General features: G+C 35.9%; 2 protein-coding genes across 2 annotated transcripts; both read left to right on the top strand.

The window, feature by feature from the left end:
- Positions 1-482: 482 nt before the first annotated feature.
- Positions 483-10081, top strand: LOC145631032 (nuclear pore complex protein NUP93A-like). Its single transcript, XM_081683138.1, has 15 exons — positions 483-645; positions 761-852; positions 2050-2116; positions 2355-2414; positions 2687-2776; positions 4185-4454; positions 5382-5477; positions 5577-5711; positions 5948-6001; positions 6097-6180; positions 6543-6629; positions 6698-7597; positions 8007-8188; positions 8877-9168; positions 9596-10081. The coding sequence occupies exons 1-15, from the start codon at positions 544-546 to the stop codon at positions 9671-9673; spliced, it is 2589 nt and encodes an 862-aa protein (XP_081539264.1). The 5' UTR covers positions 483-543; the 3' UTR covers positions 9674-10081.
- Positions 10082-16617: 6536 nt separating this feature from the next.
- LOC145633140 (protein FATTY ACID EXPORT 7-like) lies at positions 16618-16947 on the top strand. Its single transcript, XM_081685422.1, has one exon. It carries the CDS (start codon positions 16618-16620, stop codon positions 16945-16947), a length of 330 nt encoding a protein of 109 aa, XP_081541548.1.
- The last annotated feature ends 2531 nt before the right edge of the window (positions 16948-19478 follow it).

Here is a 19478-nt window from a genome sequence, read left to right as displayed (position 1 = left end):
ATTGAGACTGTGATATAGTTATAATCTCTTTGCTGTATTGTTTCCATTAACATTCTCTATGGGTTGCTTCTGAAATTTTCCCATTAACATTGTCTATGGTTAGCTTCTGAATTTTTCCCATTAACGTTGTTGTTCATGAAAATAACAGTGTTAACTTTTTTCATAGTTGAAATTACGAAATTATTCATACCTAAATACGTCAATCGGCATTTATACCCTCAAATAAACATTTCTTTTGATGTTCCACTAATTTACTCTTTGGACAAATCCAAATTCGGCTTATGTTATTTCAATTATTTTCCAATTATTATTTTAGAGAATCGAAAAACGTGATCCTCCACCTCCTCCCTACCGAGTGTAGCTTAATTCGAATTTAACATCATAAGCGCTTCTTTTACGGAGTACCAAATTTGAAAACCCCGAATTACATAAACCTCGAACAAACTACTACTCCCCTTCCTCCTACTAGGGCTCTATCTCTGCTCACACTACTACTTCCTTGTACTCTACTGCTCAAACCCAAGTTCGAGGAGAGAGAAATCAATGGCGAACGAAGCAGACATGAGCGGTTGGACCGACCTTCTTCATTCCTCCACTAAGCTTCTCGAACAAGCTGCTCCTTCCGCACAGTTTCCTCCTCTTCAGGTTTTTTCTCTCTCTTCAATTTCATTGTTGTTGTTTCAAGTATTTCGGCATTTTTGAATTAGGTTAAATTGATGATTGAAATGTAAAGTTTAATTTATGTTTGGATTGATTTTAGAGGAATTTGGATCAATTGGAAGCCTTGTCGAAGAAGCTTAAGGCTAAAACCCTAAGAAATGAAGCTCCTTCTCAGTCTATTGCTGCCACCAGGTTTCCCCCTTTTTTTACATTTCTTATTTATTTTATGTTTTTTGTGATTGAACTGCATTTTGCTTCTTGTTTTTCATTTGCATTTTGATTTTTAATTTGTAGATATCTATATATTATGTTAATTATAATTAATTCAACCATATGCTATGATATAATGTCCACAAATTTCTGTAATTGGGTTAGTGGTTTGGGGAAAGCGGGTTGTGGGGATAGAGGAAAGGCAATTGGTTTGGTTTGAGGTGATTAATTGACAGCAAAACACGGGGGTTTATTCCATGAGCAAAGCGATTAATTCTAGGAAAGATAGTATCTGTCTTCGAATTCCACCTTTCTCTACTGAATTTAGATGTTGGGTTAGATAGCTGCTATCATTGGCTGGTTAGAACTTAGAAGGGTATATAATTTATTGGGATTTCCCTGGGACTTATTTACTCATACGTGCCAAAAATTTCCCTCTTTGTTGTATGCTTGATTTGGAGAGAGGGAGGGGTAATGATAGAATAAGGGTTAAAAAGGGGGATGAGAAGATAGTTTTGGTGCCATTTTTGGGAATACTAGGAGGGATAAGGAGTCTAAGGAGGGTCAATTTTGCAGTTAATAAAATGATTATATTATAATTCTGTAATGAAGATAGCAGGTCTATGAACAAGCAATCTGATCTTTAGCTCTACCAGATATTAGATTTCATATGAGTTGCAAAACAAAATTGATCTTGAGTAAAAGTTTTTGTTTTTAAATTTTTTATTTTTTGGGAGAACCGGGAGGGGGGAGCTTTTGTAAATTAGTTAACAAACTCCTCCAAGGTAATAATGCTGTGGGGAAAGAGTGCTCAGAATCTCAGAACATCACTTTTTAGCACGATGTTAGTATACCCCAGCCTCTGTGCTACTATCAGCCCAAAGTTTGCTGCTAGCACTTCAGCCATATCGGCACTCCACTGTCCACACTGCACTATACTTCTTGACACCAACAGCTAGCAACTTCCCTATCTCTGATCTGATGAACACTCCAAGGCCTACACGCCCTTCATTGAATATTGCTGCATCAACCTTTATTTAATGCTTCCTCCTCTGTTGAACTCCTAAACTGAGAAAATGATATCATGGTTTTTCTTAATTACCCCCTTTTTACACTTTCCTTGTATGCTTAATTGCTTATCGGCTATTGCCGTGGGCTTAATTTGCTGCCTGTCGATAGGTTGTTAGCTCGTGAGGGGATCAATGCAGAGCAACTTGCTAGGGATTTAAAGTCTTTTGAACTGAAGGTAAATGCTATTGAATTGTTTTCGGTGTATGGGAACTAATCTTTGCTGTTCACCCCCTTTTTAGTTGATGTATATAATGCTCTTTACACTATTATGAAACTGTTGCTGTACTTGTCTAAAGAATGTGGAAGTTTCACTTTGTCCTCTTGCAATACCCCCCCCCCCCTCTTCTCTTTTTTAAAATTCTTTCTTGTTGTGTAGAATGATTTTGACTCAGTTTACTTTCTTTATCTTGAAGACCACCTATGAGGATGTTTTCCCAGCTGAAGCAACTAGTGTCGAAGAGTATCTCCAACAGGTACTTTCCTTTCCTGTTTTGTGGTTTACAATGAAAGTTTGAACATTTTCTAAAGAAAACTCCAGGATTAGGTTTATGTTCTGTTATACTCTTTATTTATTGTTTGGTTGTTACTTGTTAGCATTTCAATATAAACATGAATTTTTGTCTACAGTCATTTTGTGTTAATAAATTTACGTTTATAGGTTTATGTCTAACCTTTGTGCATTGCTGTATACTTCTTAGCATGATTTGTTGGCTGTATCATTTAGTTCCTTAAATTCTCCTTGCAGGTACATGAGATGGCAATGGTCTCATCCATCCAGGAAGCTCAGAAGGATAATCTGAGAAATTTTGATGACTATATGATGAAAGTTTTGGAGGTTAGTGTGCCAAGCAGGTTGATCTGGTTTTGCTCAAGTGCTCATACATTTTGCCCTACTCTCTTGTATTACGTCCTGCTATTAGCATTGGTTATTGTGATGTTTTTCTAGTGAAAATTATTATTGTTAGTATGATAATATCATTTGCATGCTAATTTTTGTTTGAATTAAAGTATATGATTACTCAATATTATTAAAAAAAAAAAAAAAGAACTTACTGTCTTTGTTGTTATTTCTGCCCACGATCACCTGGCCCACACAACTATGGTTATAATTTCTCCTTTCTGAAGTTTGATGCTGCATATGTGTTGCATCTTTTTTGTGATGTGTAGATCTTTTTGTTCGTAATATATTTGATAGTCATTCATTTAGGAGTATGACTGTACGAGAGTTACAATTCTGATCTTGAGGGAGTTGATTTAATGGCTAGATTGGTGACAAGTCTTCAGTTTTTGAGGAACAAGATTCACTTTGGTGGTTAAGAAAATCACTTTTTCATCTTCAGATGTATATACTTTTCACATAGTTATGTGTAGGACCCTTTTGTTTTAATTTTTCCTTGCTCTTTCTATCTGTTGCAATTCCTTTACATCCTTAAAGATGGAATATCTTTGCAGTGAGATAGTGGTACAGAGGCAGGTGCAAAGATTATTCTTTTTTTTTTTTTTTTTTTTCCTTTTTCATTGCGTAGTCATTGCTTTAGAAAACTTGTGCAAAGAGTATTCTATTACCATGCGCTATCTTCCACAATGGAGTAGGATAGAGAATGTATTATATGAGCAGAGTGGGATTTGATTTCTATTGACATTTGTTCTATTCATTTTCAATGTAGGAATCATCATTTGGATTAATAATTGGTTAAACCATTGTCCTGTTTTTAATTGTTATGAGTTTTGTAACCCCTGCCTTCTTTACACTGTCAAGCATAACCTAGCCCTGTTTTGAAAGACTCCTAATTCATCAATGTCATAGCCTAATCTGGCTTGTATTTTGACCCTTTATTGCAATCAGTGAAGGATTTGATCTTTAGTAGTTGTCCATTTCAAGGTGTTCTCTCAAGTGAGAAGGATTGTTTGAGATTATTACGTAAAAGGAGTGCAAATGACTCATGCACAAACCTCGTGGGTTAGTGTTATAACTCTTATTGTTTAGATTTAGAGTGTCTCTTAACCTGGGTTTGCAAGTCTTTTGATTTCTTAAAAGTCAGAAACCATTCTCATATACATTATGACTTTCTTGACTTCAGAATTTTTGTTTATATGATTATTCTTCCTATGCTTCCTGTTTATTTATTTATTTATATTTATTTTCTTATTTTATTTTAATAAAGAGTGATTGTTCTGCAGAGGAAGAAGTTATTAATTACTGGAATTCTAACAGTAAACTTTGCATGTTTGATTTTCTGCAGTACGATTGGCAAAAGGAAAAAAGGGATTATCTTCAAGTTTTGAGCCGTATTTCAACATTGCCTCGTTCTAATACTGGTGAAGCAACTAATGCAATTACTCGTTCTGGTCAAATAGTATCAATGTCTTCTACACCTCAAGCCTTGAGTGGATCCTCCAGTATGGAGATCGTCCCTCAAACTAATAGGCCCACTGAGGAGAAGAAGGCTTCAGTTTATGCTGAGGTTGTGAGGAGCCTCAATAGTGCAAGGGAGCGTGCTTTGTCATTTAAAGTAAGGCTGTGGATTTATAAATTGTTCATAGTTTGCTGTTTCCTTGCTGTGGATTTATAAATTTGTTCATAGTTTGCTGTTTCCTTTATAATTTTACCTGTGTGCATGTGTGCGTGCTGCGGGTGTGTATGTAATTTTTTTTTTTATTACATTATGAATTTTCCTGTTTAGCTCTTGTGATGATGGCATAATGCATGATTGCCCAGCTACTGTTGTGAAGGCAGGATTTTTGTTGGGATGTCAAACTCAAGAAATGTATTGGATATTATTATTTGCTTTCCTCATAAAGCTCCATGCTATAAGCAAAATATTTTTTTGAGAAGAGAAAAAAAAAAATAATAAAAGAAATAAAAACCAACCTCTATCCCTAGAAAATGATATTGGACTGAGCATGAATATTATATGTCTAATCAGCATTAATGAGAGATATGCAAATTAGTGAAGTTAGAAAGTCGAACAGCTTCAAATTTCATTGTGGTGACATGATCAAAGCGAATCACAAACAATTTAGAATCGACTTGCTCAAAGTTTGATTTGAGATTGTTAAATATGGATCATTGCAAATCAACTGACTTCATATGACAAGACTACTCGAACTAGATACAAAAAGTTAAAAACTGCACGTTAGTGTTGAAAATTTTCAACTCAAATAATGAGTCAGTGTTACTCGATTGAAATAGGGTGGTTTGATGTCTTAAACTTAAGGTATTTTTTACCTGTTTACTAGTTCATACTAATTTATTAAAATTCTGGATTTGTTTTGATGTTGTTCATTATCAAGAAGGTTTTTAGTGTGTTGGTTTCAATTTTCAAATGCCTCTTACTGAAAGATTTCTTCTCATCCTTGTCTTTTCCAAGTTTGTGCTTTATAATCAGTATTTTTCTGACTAGTCTTTTCTTGTTATTTTTTCTTTTCTTTTTCTGAAGCCTGCTTCAGCATTTAAGATTGCTTTTGAAAGTTTGGCTCTTGAGGCATCTGGGGGAAAGTCTGTTGGCATGCAGAAGATATGGCACCTTGTGCAGGTTGGTTGTGAGATTATATGATTCATCTTGATGACTAAACAAGATATTGGTATTTATAATTTTTCCTTGATTTAATGTTAATGTATTGGTTCTTTGTAGACATTGGTGGGTGAGGATATAAATAGTCAGCAGAATATTTCAAGGAAAATGATGTTGGTGAATGGTGCCAGGCGGCATTTGGAGTGGGGACATTCGAAGCATGTCATTGAAACAATACAAAATCATCCTGTACAGGTTAGTAACCACCAGTTTTTTTTTTCTGAGCAAGTGTTTCTCAAAACTAGTGCTTGTGCAATCTGGTCTGTTGTTGGTACTTTTTGGCGTGTAGTAGTTTCTGCCAATAGATCTCATACTTTGTCAATACAATAATTGTCCAGCCTTAAACGATAATGCATATGTATGCTTGCATCTTATACCTGACAATCTGACATGGTTTTTGTTGCATAAACATATTCGGCTCTTGTAATCAGGCTGCACTTGGGGGCTCTGTCGGTAATCTACAAAGAATTCATGCATTTCTTCGGGTTAGTTGGAGTTATTATTTATCAGTTAATTGAATCATGAATTACACTTTGTGTATATTAGGACTTTATAATCATCAATGTCATGCTTTTTACAGATCCGTTTACGAGATCACGGGGTTCTAGACTTTGATGCAGCTGATGCCAGGAGGCAACCTCCTTTGGATACAACTTGGCAACAGGTCCTATAGTATCTGTTATATTACTATTTTCTTTTCTATCCTATCTAGTATACCCTTCCTGTTTTGTTTTTCTGCAAACAGTTGCTATACATTGGTGAAATGACAAGGAGGTCAGAACATTGTCTCAGAATTGATATCCCTACATTTTCCTAGTTTATCTTTCACGATCATCATATTATTTGAAACCTGATAGTAATGAGTTAGTTCTTGTTAAATCAGGATTGAGTTCTGAAATTGTTTCTGAACTTGGTTGTTTCACATTTAATTTACCTGTTTCATCTGTGTGAAGCTATAAAGGACCTGAATAATTTACCAGCTTTTATTTGTCTAAAGTACTGAATCTTTTCGTACTATTGTTTCAGATATATTTCTGTTTAAGAAGTGGATATTACGATGAAGCAAAGAGTGTAGCTCAGTCGTCTCGTGGCTCTCTTCAATTTGCTCCTCAGGTATTAGTTGTTCATTCCCTGCATCTTTAAGGTATAAGATGATATTTCATAACTTTCTACTGTGGTAGCTTTCAGAATGGATATCTACTGGAGGTGTGGTATCTGCAAATACTGCTGCTGCAGCTTCTGAAGAATGCGAGAAAATGTTTAGAATGGGTGATCGCGGGGCTCGAGCGGTGTATGACAGAAAGAAACTATTACTTTATGCTATGATTTCTGGATCTCGCAGGCAGATTGACCGCCTTCTTAGAGAGCTACCAAATCTATTCAACACCATAGAGGACTTTCTATGGTTCCAGTTGTGTGCCATACGAGAGAATTCACATGGAGCCTCATCCTCTGCACTGAATGAGGGGTCTGTGCCTTACACCTTAGAGGATTTACAAACATACCTTAACAAGTTTGAGCCATCATACTACACTAAGAGTGGGAAGGACCCTCTCATGTACCCATATGTTTTGCTATTGAGCATTCAGTTGTTACCAGCTGTCATCTACTTGTCAAAAGAAATGGGTGAAGGGTTTAACATTGATGCAGTCCACATAGCAATTACATTTGCAGATCACGGGGTTTTTTCAGAAAGTGCTGCTGCAGGACAGAAGCTAGGATTGATGGATGCGTTTGCTGAAGTATCTAGCATGATTAGGCAGTATGGGTCTGCATACTTAAGAATTGGAAATCTTTCTATGGCACTCGAATATTATGCACAAGCAGCTGCTGCAGTTGGGGGTGGTCAATTGTCATGGGTAGGAAGAGGTAGTTTAGATCAGCAAAGGCAGAGAAGCTTAATGTTGAATCAGCTCCTTACAGAGTTGTTGTTACGTGATAATGGAATCTATCTCCTACTTGGACCTAGGGGTGCTGGAGAAGAAGCCGAACTGAGACGGTTTTTTACTGATGCTGGTTCAAGACAACAATTTCTGCTTGAAGCAGCTCGACAGTGTCAGGAAGCTGGTTTGTTTGACAAAGTAATAATCTAGCGCTGTGATTCCTTGGTGCTTGCTAGCTAATTAATACTGCTCTCTGGATATATTAGCCACATGTTACTTTATTATTCTGAAAAATGGATACCTTCCTAATGTTAAAATGCTATGGTTTCTTATTTTAAAAAATAAAAAAGAAAAAGAAAACTGCTATAGTTTCTCATTATGTCCATGCTTAGATTGGTTGACAGGGACTAGCCCAGGAGGGTAAATATGATGCAAATTTTATAGGTCTTTTAGTGAAGTCATGTTAGATGCTTATTATTATGAGCTAATACTATTTTGCCGCTTTTTGGGATGAAAAGGATATTTTATTGTACCTTGTGTTTCCTTGCTTATGATCATGTATTCGATCATCGTCAATTTTCTTAATGTTCTTTTCATATTGAATCAGTCTGTAGAAATTCAGAAGAGAGTTGGTGCATTTGGAATGGCTTTAGATACAATTAATAAGTGCTTATCTGAAGCAATATGCTCACTATCACGTGGCAAACTCGATGGTGATAGTCGGACGGCCGCGCTCATCCATTCTGGCAATGAGATATTAGAGATGTGCAAATATTATCCTGAGATCAGGTATGTATCACGATCGCATATACTTAATATTCCATTCAGCTGCATTCTTATTTCAGTGTAGCTTCTCTAAGCTGATGCTCCAGAAAGGGAAATGTTATGGCAAATGCTGGATAAACTTGTGCAGGAATATAATATTAGATTTTTATCTTTGAATCTCATATTTACTGTTTTATTTGTGGTTCTGTTGCTTAGTTGTTATCTTGGGAGCTTGCTGATTTCTGCCTTTTACACATATTAATCAATACTGTGCACTTTATTCTTTTTAAATAGAATGCCAGCAGAATTAGGCAATTAGCCTGGGTGAAAAAGACTTTAAAGTTACCTGGGAGCAACTTGTCATTTATATATGAAAAAAAAAAATCTAATTCTGCTGTTTTTAGCTTATAGGTGAATTTGTTGCTGGTCCTCCCTCTTTAACTAAATGCAATCATTTTACTGTTAAATAGGAATTACATGATCAGTTTACTTACAAAAAAAATTGGTATGAGTGTTATTTTACTAAATTATCATTTGGCCTGAGTCTTGATAGTCTCTTCATCAACTTGCTGTTTCCTCCTTTCTTGTTATTGTCTACACTGTTTGCACTTGTAGATTTTGTAAGAGCCATAATGGTTAATATTGTGCTAACATGTAGCTGGGATGCATTCATAATTTCTTTCCTGGAGGCTAACTTGAAATTTCCGTGCAGCGTAAAAGATAGAGAGCATGTTATAGAACAAGAAACTGTCTTGAGACAGCTTGAGGCGACATTGTCAATTCACGAGCATGCACGACAGGGCCGCCATTTGGATGCATTACGAGAGATTGCGAAACTTCCATTCCTTCCACTGGATCCACGTGCACCAGGGTTAAGCATGGATTCATTCCAGAATTTATCCCCTTATGTCCAGGCTTGTGTCCCTGACCTTCTAAGAGTTGCCTTAAGCTGTCTGGACAATGTGACAGATACTGATGGATCTCTTCGTGCTTTAAGAACAAAGGTAATTACAGGCAGCCTGGTTTCTTCCCTGAGCATAAACATTCAGCTATTGGTTGTGTCATCACATGCAAATGTCACATTCAGTTATTATCAAACTTCATGCTTTAGCTTGTTTAGTTGCAAATTAGCTAATTCTGATCATATGGATGTGCGGTAATAGAGAAGTGGGTGATTGGCTTTCTTGATGGACAAAATGCTCTAATATTCCTGAATTTTCTGATTATCTTGATTGGTCTTATACAGATCATCACACTCCTCTTTACTAGTTTCGTGTCTGTCTTTGTGCTTTTTTTTTTTTTTTTTTTTTTTTTTAATTTATTTTTAATTTTCATAAATAATTTTGACACACGCTAGTGAGAAGTAGTAAGTGCTCATTCATTGAAAGTTTGATGAACTTGCTTGTCTGATGTGAGTTTTTACTTTCACAGGTTGCAAATTTTCTTGCTAACAACCTGCATCGAAATTGGCCTCGTGATTTATTTGAGAAGGTTGCAAGAAGCCTTTGAAAATCAACCACAAGGGAAAGATGGCAGCTTGGACAGCGCTGCCAAGCTTACTGTCAAGTGCTGGTGTCAAGGGCTTATCTTTCCTCTTGCACATTTTGTACATTTATGAAACTAGAACTTCCTATTTCTCTCTTTTTACCGATATATAGAATATTTCTTGCAGCTAGATCAAATTAGGCTGTGTGTTTTTGGTATGATTTACCATGTTGGTCCTGCCTTTAATTACTTTTCATGTAGACAGAAGTATTAGTGACAACTAGAAGAATTTTCAGCTGTGTTCTCCAATAGTATAATTTGTCATATGGCTAAAATTATCATTCCAGAGTCCGGAGCAAACTCTTATTTCTATTTTACATATTCTTGCCACTTTGCTCTTGCACTTCAAGAATGCCATTTCAGGCTAATTTGAATGGTTTTAACCCTGCTATGTGAATGTGTATGTGTGGATGCACCGTTTCATAGACCGTCTAAAGTGTATCCGAGTTTGGATTTCTGTCATTGAATGATATTATAACCTTTGTTCATGTCATGAGTACTCGGTCATGACAGGTTTAAATTTCTGTTAAAATTAGGTTATTTATAGCATTATTAGATGGAAATCTGGAATTAATCATGAATTTTTAAGTATTGATGTTCAACCTTCACTGACACATTCTAAAAGAAGAAAAAAAGAGGAACAGGGGAGGGGAAGTTGAACTGCTGCAAAAGAATTGTCGTCCACAATTTTCAATTGATGAATTTATCATTTTTGCTATGGATGAAAACGAAGGTCAATATTGATGAATTTATTACTTTTGCTGTATTAGCGTGGGCTGCTTGGGCCTTTAGAAACTCTGTTGTGTTCGATAATCCTTGGAGTAATTGTGTGGAGTGGGGGTATGGGATTTGTGAGATTGGTGGAGGACTATAAGAAGTACAGGGAGTCTACTAGTGGAGGTGGGTTTAGACAGGGGCAGCCTCGAGGAGTAGCTGGCGATTGGGGTGAACTCTGATGCGACAATGTTGGCTAATAATAAGGTGGGACTTGGTGCTGTTTTGAGGTATGATGAAGGGAAGCTGTGTGCTGTAGCTATTCGCAGAGAAGCTGGGATTGATTCGGTAAAGACAGTAGAAGCAATGGCTGCAAGGTCAACATCTCTTTGGATACCGATGTGTGGAGCTTGAATGTGACTCGGTTGCTGTGGTTAAATTGTTTAACACATCCGTGAAGGGAGGTCTCCCCTTGATTTAGTTATTGACGACATCCAGAATGAAGGCAAAAGCTTTGAGTCTTTTTCTTGTGCCCATATTAGAAGAAATGGGAATGCAGTAACTCATCTTAGTGCTAAGCTTGAACCATGTAATGAAATTGAACAAGTCTTTTTGGGGCGGAGATTGATACTCTGTAATTTGTGAGTGTTGAATAAAATGCTGCTGTTTGTTTCTTCTCTTAAAAAAAAATAAACAAAAAAATAAACAAAAAAAAAAAAAAATAATTGCTAGAAATTTATGCTGAGTTATACATCAATTAATTTAATCCAAGGCCCTCTATTTTTACCCCGAGGGACTATCTTTTTAACTTGTATTTAATTAGTTTGGCCAACTTTTGGGATTCAGTACCCAAACGGTGAAAAATTATAAAAATTAGAGTACCAAAACGGTGAAAAAAGTGAGAAATTGGGACCTAATTGTGTGGTTAACTCCTTAACTAACTAAATAAAATAAATTAATTTAAAAATAAACAAAACCCACCACCACCAGCCACCTTCCCCGCCCTCTGCCCCCGCCCCTCCCCTCCCCTCCCACCGTGCCTGAACCCCCCATCTCTTGCACCGATGCCGGCACTCCCTCTACCCACTGCGCCACCCCTAAACCACCATTAACTCCATCTTGTAACCCCCCTTCCCCAAAAAACCCCCTAAAAAAACTCTTCTCCCGCCGCAAAAGCCCTCAACTACCCCTCCCCACCTTTGAAACCCTAGCCCAATAAATTTCTATTGAATTGTGTTAACTCCTTAATAGCATAACTTTTTACTTTTTAATAATTTCAGTTTTCAGTTGAGAGAAATTAATAATTCTATTCAGTAACCCTATAAATCACAAGGGTTTGTGGTCATCTTATGATCTTGTTATTAGGGGGGTCCCACTAAGTAATTTTATTTGAAACCAAAAGAGAGATCATTTCCATGAATTTCATTCTTGGAGTTCATATCCATAGGTAACATATGAGCAGGGGCGAAGAAGCCAGGATTTTAAAGCTATAGGGCCGACTAACACTTTAATTGTAAGAAAAAAAAATCATTGAATCAACTTACCAAAAAAGGAAATGTGTTAATTAAAAGAAAAAACTTTCTAAAAAAGAATATGTGTCAATTAATAAAAAAACGGAGGTAAGTATATATTTGTTAGAAAATTTTCTATGAGATATCCTACATTCCTTCATATCACAATTATCAAAATAACAATATACATATCAATTTTGATGATGATATACAAACACTTCCTATGTTCTCCTTGCATATATGCCTAGTTTTATTAAGACAAGCTTCATAATATATTTCATTAACCATCAATATATCTAGTTAAGTACAACTAAATGTATAACAAGTATATTATTTATTCTAAAATTTTATAGGGGCCATACAAGCTCGGGCACCACCCCCTACAAATTACTGGGTACAATAGGGATCCCAAAAACACCATCCTGACATGCACTATGATTCTCTCGATCCCAGGCACCATAAAAAAACATAACAATATCACAGGTCGCTTGAAGACTACCTCGAAAACTTGACCCACGGAAGGGCAAGAGAACCCAGGGGGAATACCATCAGAACAATCTGATAATTCACTGGCCTTTCTACTTCTGTCACACCAATCAGAGGCAAGCTCCAAAACAGACCTAGGAGAATAGACTACCGATCGAAACCTCACTTTATTCCGGGTTAGCCAGATAGCCCAACAGATCCCGAAGAAGCGATCTAACGCAGACCAATTCTTGGCTTTAGCATAATTGGAAATAAAACCCGAGAACCAGTCATGAAAAGGAAGAAGAACGTCAGGCATGGGAGGCGAATCCCAAGGAATAGAATCCCACATACGACGGGAGAAAGAACAATCCCGAAATAAGTGTTCCACCAACTCAAAGGAAACATGACACAACACACAAACCGAATCAATGGGAATGCCCTTATGCACCAATAACTCCGCCGTAGGAAGAGCATTATGTAATACTTTCCAAGCTAGCATTTTCCATTTTGGAAGCACAGGTAAACCCCAAAACCTTTTCCACCATGAAGGCAAAATTGAAGTGCAAGGCGGGGGAAGAAACTAAGAAAGTAAATTGGTGTAGGCAAATTTGGTAGAGAAGGATCCATCTCGGGTATATTTTCAGTAAACAAAGTTGTCAATCTTCTGTAACGAACGTTCCAAACCAAGAATTGCCGAAGCTACAGAATTAGGGAAAAGTTGCCTAACCAGAGACGCATCCCAAGCACCAGTAACAAATCAGAAACCACCGAAGGACAGTCCTGTTTAGGAATACAGTCGTCCTTAAAAACAATTCGAACATTAGGCACCTAGTAGTTCTGTAGAATGCTAACATTACTTACATTTGATGTGTCTTTTGTTGTGGATTTGTATGGGCAACTAAAGTCCTCTAGTGGCTCATTTGTTGACAATATAGTGAGAAAGAGGAAGCAAAATAGTGAGAGAAAGAGAGAAACTGTGAGCAGTCTTAAAAATTACATCGGATTGAATCTCAAATTTGTGTTTTTTTTTAAAAAAAAAAAATCTAATTTACCTCAAACTTTGGTAGCTTGTGTGGGGCATTAAATTTTCAACTTCAACGGTTTTATTTTCCATATATTGCTACGTCTTGTGAGTCGTGAGATATTAGGCATAACTTAGTTTTTCTGATGATATTTTCTGTTTCTTCCTCCACATATTAGCTCTTTATGATTGTTGTTAGGTAAATTAAGCACGTGATAATATCTAAAAGTACGTGATAATTTTCTGTTTCATCCTAAAAGCACGTGATAATTTCTTAATTTATATAGTAACAAATTGTTTGTTTAACACTCTTATATCATAATTACAGCAATTGTGTGGATACTGCACACTGGACTCCCTAATCATCGAATTAAGTTTACTCTTATTTTAGATTTATTTTATTTTTTATTTTTTTGTTGCAAACTCTTAGTTTAGATTATGCTTGTTCAAAATTCCACATCCCTAATTGTAGATGAGATATGCAGATGAGATATGAAAGAGTATAACACTATATACGGAGTAAATTAAGATATTATCACGTGCTTTAAGATGAAAACTATTTAGAATTAATATTGGAAAAAAAAAAATTATATAGTTCAGCTATAGTTTTGGGATTATAATTAATTACCAAATTGCCACTTTGATTTGCAAATGCAAGAAACTAGAATCTCCTCCAAAAAAAAAAAAAGGTGCAAACTTGAATATTTCCTTCGTCACTTTCACTAAACAGACTAATACAGCAACTCTACCAAACGCCATTTCAACAAGTAAGTATTTCTCCCATCTATTTTTTCCGATATTTGATATTTAGATTTCCCTTATTTAATTTAACCTTTTCTGATTTGGTGAACTGGGTTTTTGTCATTTATTTCAATTAATTTGCATTAAATTTGCTTAATATCTTTAATGATCCCAGAATATTGAAACATTTGGATTTCTGGGTTTGAATCGTTTTGTTTAATCTTTGTTTATCGTCAAGCAATTAGTTGCTACTTGCTAGACTAGAATTTATTGTTGTATGCTTTCTGAAAAAGTCGTGGCACTAAAATTATGGCCTTGCAAATTTGAAATTAAATTTCCCCTAAATTTTGGATTGGGGTTAATTTAGTTCTAATTATAGTGGAATTGTAAGATATCTGTAATTAATTATCATTGAGGGTACTAAATCTTGGGGATTTGGTGTTTGGAAATTACACTTTCCCTTATGGGTTAGGCCAAAAGAATAAAAGATCAAAATTTCTCACATAAATATTTACTTTTAGCTTGATCATGATCTTATTGTCAAAAACCTAATATTCCTAGCCCCTTATCCCAGATTAATACCATTTCCAACTTTTAGTTGAGTTGGGTGTGGAAACTTGAACCTAGATGATATAGATGTTCAATGTACTTGTAGTTGTAGGACTTGTAGCCTTGTAGGCGAGGGCCAATATGAGATTTTCGAAATTGGGAGTCAATGACAATTTTCATGTTGAAAGGTCAAAGGAAGGTCTTGTTTAGAATGGAGTGCATAAATTAGAGAGTGATGGCGTCCAAGATAACCCAATTGAATCATTGGTTGATGTAGTGGTGGTTAGAGGTGGAAGGAGGGATGTGGAATCATTATCCTCATTTCAGGGTTGATACAAGGGGAGGGAAAGACCGAAAGAGGGGGGGCGGGGGAGGAGGGGGTTGGTGGTGAACTATTACCTTCATTTGGAAGGTAATAATTTCCCAACACTTTCTCCTCCCTCAACCTGCATCTCTACTTTGTTTCCTTCTCTTTATTATATTTCCTTTTAACCTTATTCATTGCTTCCATCTTCTAATTGCCCTAAGAGACAAAGGAAAAATGGATATCTTTCAACTTTCTTATGTTAATCCTATCAGTGTAAAACAAAGTCAGCTACTTGGATAATGGGTGGCAATTTTTAATGCATATTTGAACTTTCTTAAGAGGTGATATGCGGATCACGATCCAGGAAGGGAAGATATACCTATCCTTAAGATAAAAGTAATTTACAACAACTCTCCTTTTAAATTAGCATCCATATCCAACTCTAAAGTTGTAGACCAACTTCCGTCTTTTTATTGATTACCCTCCCTCTCATTATTACTCCGTGTCCAATATGAATCAATATCAATCCGCTTTTACAAATTATTGATTTCCTGAATTCCCTTTGGCTTTGTGCTATGGTCTCTGGGCTGATTCACAGATACAATGAAAACGTTACTACCTTAAATGGTAGTCTCAAAGAGGTTCTCAGGATAAAAGGCTCAATTGAGATTAGACTCACCATTGGAGGGAATCCAAATCATGTTCCATGTTTGAGGTTTTCACAACTTTGATTGACATAGTCTCCATATAAATTGAGCTTTAAGAGGACATAGGAAATGGAGGGATGTTTAGTCCCTCCATCTCCCCCCCAAGTGGTTGGGGGTTCGATCTACATCTTCCCTTTCCTGTGATAGTGTGGGGGACCCCGTATCTTACCGTATAAAAAATAAATAAATAAAAGATTAAAAATAAAATAAAATAAAGTGAGCCTTGAACAATGATATTCTATTCTAATACAGTAATACTCTATTATTTTGTTATTATTCTGCTATTTTTACGGGGGTTCATAATTTGAAGATCAATTTCCAAATATATAGACTTATGTAGTGGCATATTGCCTATTTTGCTGAGACTCAACCATTGAGGTTGTTCAGATGATGATGTTAAGGATATGGAATTATGTAGAGTGTCACGGAGGATTGAAGACTGATAAAAAATAAAATAAAACAAAATAGAGAGTGAAAAGAGTGGAGATAGTTTCTGTTACTCGACACCGTTTTTTTTTTTTTAATTTCATTTTTGGGTTGGCCTTTGAGTTTAGCTGAGCTTCTGCAGTCCCTATCTTCAAACTTTGTCCATGCTTAGAGTTGCTTTCACTTTTGTGATCATACACGTAATAATTTTGTGATCATGCTTAGAGTTGCACTTTGCCATAATATGCTAATTATGACATAAAATCATGTGATAAATAGCCTCAGAAAATCTATGCTTCAGTTAGTGTTTTTATGATGTTCACAATTTCTCCGAATAGTTCCAACACAATAAAGTCTCAACTTAAGCCCTTTTCCTATCATCAAAGGTTGACATGGGGGAACTGATCAATTTACTTGTGCCAATTGGTCATTGCAGATTGCTCTATTATTAACGAAGGAAGATAATGGACTTGTCAACATCCCAAAAACTCACTCTGGGCTATGCTGCCCTAGTTGGAGTAGGCGGGGTTATGGGTTATATGAAGAGAGGTAGCCTTATGTCCCTTGGTTCTGGTGGAGCATCATCTGCTTTACTGTACTATGTTTACACAGAACTCCCAAATAATCCAGCTTTTGCCTCATCACTTGGGCTTGGGGTCTCTACAATGTTGCTTGGATCAATGGGTTATCGTTTTCAGAAAACGAGGAAGGTATTTCCTGCTGGAGTTGTTGCTCTTCTTTCACTTGGAATGACTGGTGGTTACCTACATGGAATCATTCGAAGTCAAAACTAGATGGTGATAGGGCACCTGGAAGCATCATGGTATTGTCTAGGCTGAAACTTTAGTGAACAATTTGTTGTCTGGTACTGTTGTTGTCTGATAATGTTTGTTGGAGTTGAGAAAGGTGAGGTATTAGTATGAATTATGAATTGTTGTTTAAGTTCATGTTTGTCTGAACATGAATAACAATTTTATACTCCGTTAATCACAGTGAAGCCATTTTATAGCACAAACTAGTCAATTTCATGGTTGGCACTTGGCAGTACTCTTAACTTCAATACATGGCCAACATGGGAGACTGGAAGATCTTAGCAGGAAGCATCTGCCCTAGTAGAATTGTACTTTACTAAAAATGATAGCTTAATAGCTAAATGTTAATTTGTGTGAGACAGGAAAAACAGCCCTTTGCGATCTGTAAATTGATAGATCTATATATACCAATATCTGTGTCAAGTTTTGCTAAGCTATCGATCAGCCTAGCAAGATTCCTGAGAGCTTGAACAAGCACGAATAGACTAACTGCGTGGACTGGCATGGGTTAGCTCACTTGTATAGTTAAGCTGTTAAATCGTTTTTATCTTCTTTACTGTTTTTAATTACTTTGAAGTTATTTTTCTGCATGATTTGACTTTCCGGTTTTAACTAACTACAGGAGAAACGACAGGAGAACCAACATTGATACTTGCTTCAACATATTTTCCTTCGAGCCAGACCCCATTGATATTCTATATCAACGAAATTTCGTTGATATAGTGGCATTTCCGTAATTATTAGACTTACTTTTAGTAAAATATAGTATTTGTACTACTAAGGCTGACTAGGATACCGTTTTATCTCCTTTTATGAGCCCGTTTTGAAAAAAACCCCTTTTAGAGAGAGAAACCACAATACAGAGAGAAGTTACATTAGAACAACATCAATGGCGCAATTCCAGGTCGATCTTGCTCCAAATCGATTCATCTGAGCTGAATTTATGCACGTGGTTCCTTGAATTTTAGGTATGGTGTTCAAGGCTACCCAAACAGTAGTACACAAACTGGAATTTTGCAACTCCCGATCCGAAAGAAATGAAGAGTCAAAACCACCAATTGTCATGGCTCCATGCTTGAATGCTTGAAATTACCTAGTAACTTGCTGTCCCCTATCTCATTCACCCTCTTTCACCTTTCCGGCGACAAATTTCCGACGGCTTCGCCGTGGAATTAAACGAAAACCCTAGAAAAATAAGAGAAATTGGGGCATGGTTAACCCTTAGAGGCAAGGTTTGCTTCCTTCTCCATTGAAGTTGTTCATGCTTTTCGATTTCGCCATTTTCATGTACTATGTGAGCTTGCTTTTTTGTTTCTCTCTCATGACAAAGATGAAGACAATCTAAGGTTTGGAAGAAGGTAAAGACCCCACATCTATCAAAAACCGTAAGCATATAACGGGTTTCAAGGGGTTTTCTTTTCTGTTCCAATTTTGGCCTTCATTTAATGAGTGAAATGACAACGCCGCCCCTATATCAACGCTCCTCGTTGATATAGGATATCAATTTGGGTTTCCTCATTTTCCTTCATCTTGTATTTACATGACTAGGTTTCTCCAAATTTAAAATCGAAAAATAGTTAATACACGCCCCATGCAGAGTGAAGATCCCATGAAAGTCTCCACAAACTCATGATTTAAACATGCTGACTTGGTAAATTCTTAATTCTATACCATAAAAAGTCAGGTCTTGCTCAGCCTGTGGCGCGTCAATGCAGTTGCTTTAAACATAAACTAGTTTTGTGCCCGTGCGATGCCCGGATTGTTTATTAAATTTTAAAATTAATTTTTGATTTATATGTCAAATTTTAAAACATATCATTGATACAAATTAGTTAGGAAATTATGTGTTTTAATTTTGTGACAATTTAAACTATATAGTAGGCATGTAATGACTACAAATAATAATAATATTGGTGAAAACATTTCTTGACCTGTAACTTGAAATGATGACTCTATTCGAAATGACTCGTGATCCGAGCCGATTGATAGGTAGGTTTTCACACAGTAATAAAATTATATTAGATTTTGAAGTATTGTTATTTTAATTGATTAGAATATATTATAAATAATAGATGTGGTACATTTTGAACTAATTCCTTTGCTTCAAAAAAAAATATTATGATACAAAAAATAAAATTATATGATAATTTATGAGAGTTATAATGTAATTATTTTTTGAATAAAATTATAATTTAATTTGTAAATATTGGTACTTTATTGAAAATAAAACTCTAAATTAACAATTTTATCCTAAAATTATATCCAAATTTGATTGAAAATAGAATTCTTAACGAACTTTTTTATCCTACAAATTGAATTCTGTTTAACTCTATCCTACGTGGCGCGACACTTGGAGAAAAATTAGAATGCCAAGTGTCGTTGTCTCGTCGCCTGGCTAAAAGTTTAGCTTTATATATTAGTTATATGATTATATAAATCTGTTAAGTAGAGCTTTGTATTCCATGTCATAGTATTGATAAAATGGTGGCTACTCAGCTAATGTAGTATTGTAC

Source organism: Chenopodium album, chromosome 5, assembly GCF_948465745.1.
Source record: "Chenopodium album chromosome 5, dcCheAlbu1.1, whole genome shotgun sequence".
NCBI lineage: Eukaryota > Viridiplantae > Streptophyta > Magnoliopsida > Caryophyllales > Amaranthaceae > Chenopodium > Chenopodium album.
Note: the sequence above shows the minus strand (reverse complement) of the source record. Positions and strands in the feature narration are given on the sequence as shown.